Below are 6,160 nucleotides of genomic sequence, written 5' to 3' on the forward strand. Positions count from 1 at the left end.
ACTCAGTATAGTTGCATGAGTTGAGTTTCAGGTCTTCAAACTAGAATGAAAGTACTTGATTGCTTTGTAGTTTTTATTTTCGTGTTCTTATTGGAAACCTGAGTTAAGATGACAATATGATTATCCAAACATGTTGGAATACTTATCTAGCTTTCTTCTGCACAGAGGATAAAAGTTGCATTTTATCTCTCTTTAACAGTTCTGTTTTTTTTTTTGGAGTGGTGATAAGTTATGTTGCACACATTTTTCCTGTCTTGTATTGTTGGTAATAAAATAAATTTTTATTCAAAGAGAAAAAGAAGATACAAGAAAGGTGACTAAAAGTCACCTGAGAGAAGAAACCTTCACCAACCACAAATCCATTTTGTTCTAATGACTCCTATCTACTTATATTTTTATTTGTATATCATCATACAATATTTGAGTGATTTTTGTTGCAAGGGGAACAGTGAAAATGATTTGAGGGCACATAGCTTTATAGTGGAAATTGTCCTTGATAGAGTGGAATCAAAAACAAGATTTGAGTAGTGGCTGTAGCCAACCACCTTATAGTTGGCATGAGGTTTCATTGAGTTGAATTTAGTGCCTGTTTGGAGGGTTTGAAGCATTGGTTGAGCTGCTTTGGAGAAACCACTAAAAGAAGCTTCAATGGAAAACCATGCTTTTGGCTTTTGGGCAGTCATTTTCGGCTCTCCAGGTTTGCACCAGACATAGCTTATAGGCTGTCCTGGTGAGGCCTACCTTGCAAAGCCAGAAGCCGATGCATGAAAGCCCTCCCAAATGGGCACTTAGTTGAAATGTTTCCATTTGATTTTTTTTTTTTCTTATTTTGAGTTACCTGTAATTTTCTAAGCTTTGCTTCCATTATGGGTGTTGCTTAAGATTACAAATAACCGCATTTTTTTTAATTTGTAACACTTGTGCAAACAGAAGTGAATAATTGTCAGCATCTCTAAGCATTTTTTATCTGTGAAGTTTTTTGCACTCTTGATTTGTTGATCTCATTAGCACTTGTAATTTGGCTATGGTCTTTCATTAAAATTCTATCTGTCTGTTTTGACCATGCACTATAGAATTAGTCATGCATCAAGATAACCTTTTTCTACCTATTTGTTGTTAAGGATATATGATACATTTTCGTAAACATATTTATATTTATATGATGATAGTTTTGCTTTGTTATATTTTGTTTTTTTCTTTTTCTTTTTTTTTTTTGTGGATATAGGATAGCTGAATCAATTGGAGAGATTCTGAAGGGGTTACGTTGTTACTTCGACAAAGCATTACCTGTGTTGCTCTTGTACAAAAAAGAGCGCCAACAATATCATGAAGCAGTTGTAGATAACACATCACCTTCTACTGTATATGGTGCTGAACATCTTCTGCGACTCTTTGGTATATTCAACAATTCCCAACGTAGATTAGTTTTTTATCAAATGAAATTAGAATTTTGTTAATGATCAAGAGAAAAGATATGTATAACAGCAAACCCTGAGGTAGGCTGGCCATGTCACCTATCCCTTCACCTTTCATCTTAAATACATTTTATAATCATGCCCAATATAACCGGTTCCTATTCATTCAGACCTCTGGATCTATATCTAAAGGCTGCCTCCAATTCTATTTCAAGGAATTTGATTTCTCGTCACATGTGTCTATGCCTCCATGGTCCTGGAGGCGTTTGATAAATCTGGAGTCTGATGTCTGAAAAGTCAAAAAGCTATGATTTGGGTTTGAAATCTGAAAAGAAGTAGAAATGATTTTCTGCTTTTTAAAGGCTCTAAAAAGATAAGATCATTTAAGTTGGAGCAATTCTCCAACATCTGAAACTGTGAAGTTTATTATTTTACCCTTATAAAGTGATTGATAATATTATAAATAATGAAAATAATTTTAAAAAGTATATTAAATAAAATGGTATTCTATTAATAAACAAATATTATGATTTGTTGAAATAATTAATAACAGATAATAACATTTTAATTATTAATAAACATATTATTAAATAGGGAAAATCTATGATGCGGAAAAGATATGATATGGAAAGAGTTTTGACCAATCAAAACTCACCCATGAATTTTGATAAATAACACCTTATTTGCTCCGACGTTTTCTGATTTCAGTTTATTGGTCAGTTATTTTTCCATATCATAGTCGAACCCTATTAAATATTCTTATTACTATAAATATTAATAAACATTATTATTATTATTCAATACTAATAATAATATTATTGTTATTAAATAAATATATTTCGAACTGTTATTATTTATTCAAGTAAAAGATAATATTATTATTATTCTTAAATCGATGACAATAATGAGGTCATTAACATCATTTTATCCTGTCTGAAATGCGTCTGATGTTGTTTGCTGTTCTACAAGGGCTGAGAACGGTAATATTACTCAATTTGGCCTAATAGAGAGTCACCTTGACATTTTGATCCTGAATGCAAAGCTATTATGTTTCCATACTCATTTCAAAAGACTCCATTGCCCAATGGCCCCAGATTACCTATGCTGCAGCCATCAACATTCAGTTTATACAACCAATGCAGATAGTGTTATATGGATACCCAAGTGACTTGTTTTATCCCCTGAACTACTCACTAACTGTTATATGCACATGCATGTATGTTTAATATAGTTTTCATGTAGATGTTCTATTCCCTCTGTTTATATCGCACCTTTTCTAATGCATGATTAATAGAGCATCTCATTTAACTTCTTTACTTGCTTAATCTTGTACATACACTATGCCCTATTACAATGACAATGGCTTCTGCTATCTCTCTAAATCGAAAAAATAATTTATTTCCTTTTTGTGACCATTGTAATAACCAAGAAAGAAACGGAAATCCTTCACGTTTCAAAGTTATTTAAAGACGCCCCCCCCCCCCCCCCCCCCCAAGTTTTTCACCATCCTTGTATCAGGCAAATAGAGAGGTTCCCGGTAGAAACTTTAATTTTTTCAGCATTGGAATAATTTGTGGATCCTCCTCACATCCTAAAGAGGAAGATTCTTAGTTGGAAGCTAGGTCTGTACATGACATCTAGCCCCAAAGAAAGCAAAAGGTAAGATTCAATCCCATACAGCTGTAAAAGCCTAACTTAAGCAAAAAACAAATTTTACAAGCTTAGTTCCACAATATAGGTGCATGAAAGTAGCTTAAAAATGATTGGTTAACCAGGCAAATTGGTGAAATGGGTGTTCCTAAAGCCTGAAGTGCAAAGAAAAAAGTGCACAGCTGAACAATACAAGGCATCATTTTTGAAAAAGAAACAAAAGAAAAATTAATATTTATACTAGTTTAAATTCTGAAAGAAAGAGAGAAATAATTGATCAAAAAAATCTGAAAGAAATAAAATATTCAGTAGTCTATTAGATCAACTGTTTCAGAGTATCGTGTTATTTATACAATGGTCGTACCCTAGTACATTGAAGTCCAACATAAGCACTTTTTAAACTGTAAACGTCATAGATACACCCTATAATGTAGTATATATTCAACATCAAACTCAAGGTCAATTCACCAAAACATAGCAACAAGCCAGGTTAGTCAGACTACTTAAAATAAGCCTCACCCTAAAGCCTATCCAAGGTGTAACCTTTAAAAAACTTATAAGTTAGACATTCAAGATGGCATTTGTTTGAATATCCACATCTTAGTTTTATTCAGCATCCATGGTATTCCACAAAAACTTCCCTTTTATGCTGATAATTTTCAAGGTTTGGTAATGTTCAACTAGATTTTGATTTTTACAGTAAAGTTGCCTGAATTGTTGGCCTATGCAAGCATTGAGGAGGAGACAATGACGCGGTTGCAGCAGAAATTGCTTGATTTTCTCAAGTATATCCCTCTCTTTTTTCTCCTCTTTTTCCTTTTTTTTTTTACGTGAAGATACTTTAGGAAGAATCTGATGTTAATTTAGGTAGTTTTCTCTGATTAGTAGGGTTATGTTTTTCAAAACGAAGTCAACTGCCTCACCGGCAAAAACAATATTGGTTTTGCTGGCGAGGCAGTTGTTTTTTATCCTGAATAACAAAATAAAATATAGCGCTTAGTTCTTTGACTTGTTTTGTGCTTCTGCAAACAAACAAGTTTCAACTAGTTTTTCCATCTTTAACAAAACCATATTTGTCATACAGATTCCTGCAAAAGAATCAAAGTGCCTTCTTTCTTTCTACTTACGATGGCCCAAAAGGTATTGAAGGAAGTGGAGAACAAAATGACTGACTCAGCATGACAACATAGTCGACTGTGTACCAATACTACCATCGAACTGCAAAAGGCATAAATAGAGAGATCTCATTAATATGTCTGCATATTTCTCTTAGGACTTCGAGCTCTCTGGGAAGATGGTTCATTTGTTGTTGATGAAGCAGCCAAGTTTAGTGTATTCTATCAGCGATAATTGTTGTATTTGTACATGTTTGGACTTTCTCGTCAAGGTCCTCTTTTTTCTGTAATTGTTGTAATTTTGGGAGTTTCTGGTCAAGTTATGGATGAGGTCTTTTGCAGTTTATAGTTGCCTGAGATTTTAAAATACGTTGTTAAAGTTTTTCAGTTGCATGAACCCAAGACAACTGCATGTTGGATATATTTTGATTCGGCAAAACCACATGGATAGCGTTTCGAAGCCAGGCATAGGGATCATTCTTGAAATTGAGTCAGTTTATACGTCCAATGCTATACAGCAACATGTACGGTGTCTGAAACTCATTGCTCATGTAGTGGCTCTTCCTTGCTCGTCAAATAAATTAACGAAGTGACGAAGCTGAATCGGGATCCACTCTTAATTCTTGAGGCTTCTTGAAAAGTTGAGATTGGAAGGGGGGGTTGATAACAGCTGAAGTAATCTTATTGTGTTACTTATGTTTTGCCATTTAGCAGATAAAACGGTCATATAATATAATCAAGGTTCAAAGTATCGACACGTATTAGCTGATACGTATTTCAGGACCCCTCCGATATGCCCCTACAATGGGTGTATCGGGAGTCTGACTGGTTCAGGGGGTGGTGATGTAAATTGGCCCCCCTGAATCGGTTGTGAAAAAAATTTAAAAAAAGTACAAAAATGCAGTATCAGTTCGCCCAGTATGCCCCTACCAGCGTATTGGGCATATTGATATTTTGAACTTTGAATATAATAGCATCATGTTAATGCCAATCTAATATATATATATTGATGACTTGATGTGGCATGGTTTAACCCATTTGACCCAAACAATCGAACTGGTGATCCACAACCCAGAGGCAAAAGTGGTCCAGCCTCCGGGTCAGTTTATAAAGCATTGTTGGGAACATCTACTTTCCTTGTATGTTGTCTTTAATGGGGAGATGTTTCTAATGCATGATTGCAATTATGAGGTTGGTGTGAGGAATACTATGTGAGTAAACTGTGTCCCATATTATCATGGTTTTGAAAATCAGATCAGACCTTGAGCCAGTTAACCCAGGAATCATCATAGCTCCAGGTCCGGCTTTGGACCCCAAAACCATCTGACTGGGGTTCAGTCCAGACGGTTGGACCATTTGACCTGGTAACCACTAAGCAGTGCCAAAGCGACTCCATTTTCAAATCAGTTTTTGAAACAATGCATACTATAACAAGTAAATATGAGTTTGTCTCCTATATCAATCTCGGATTCTAAGGGCAACATTGCAACCCGAATACCGATCAGCATTACCTGCTTAACGATGGAAATCACATCCCTAAAGAAACTGTTAAATCCTTATTGTGTGCATCAATAACAAAATTACAGTTGATAGAGACGGTGAAAAGTTTATTAGAACATGACAGAATGAAAGCCAAACTTCTACTTTGCTGATACGTGAATTAACTTTGCTGCTCAAAGTAGAAAAATATGCAATTTCATTTTGTTGTGTCAATTTTGACAGTCACAAAACTCACAATCACGGACAGTACTCGGAAGAGTATCCCACTTCTCACCGATTAATGAGTATCTCTTCAAATCATCGGATGAAAAACGAGCATCAGGGTCTAACAGAAGTGACATCCGCCATTGGAAGAATGAGAACGTGTTTTTTGAGTTTATGGCATGCACTTACGACTTGTGAGGTTCGTTGGCTCTACAACTCACAACTGCAAGCTCCTACGCTGCGCCCCGTTGAATGAAGATGTTTATTCATGGCTAT

General features: G+C 35.1%; 1 protein-coding gene across 1 annotated transcript in view; it reads left to right on the forward strand.

Moving 5' to 3' along the window:
• LOC104607296 (MRG family protein) overlaps positions 1-4,619 on the forward strand; it is a 49,317-nt gene extending 44,698 nt beyond the window's left edge. Inside the window, exons 9-11 of the mRNA XM_010272923.3 lie at positions 1,226-1,395; positions 3,766-3,850; positions 4,150-4,619. Of these exons, the coding sequence (XP_010271225.1) occupies positions 1,226-1,395; positions 3,766-3,850; positions 4,150-4,237 (343 nt within the window). The 3' untranslated portion in view covers positions 4,238-4,619. The remainder of the gene's footprint in view (positions 1-1,225; positions 1,396-3,765; positions 3,851-4,149) is intronic.
• Positions 4,620-6,160: the final 1,541 nt, after the last annotated feature.

Source organism: Nelumbo nucifera, chromosome 5, assembly GCF_055504915.1.
Source record: "Nelumbo nucifera cultivar China Antique chromosome 5, China Antique-T2T, whole genome shotgun sequence".
Classification (NCBI taxonomy): Eukaryota; Viridiplantae; Streptophyta; class Magnoliopsida; order Proteales; family Nelumbonaceae; genus Nelumbo; species Nelumbo nucifera.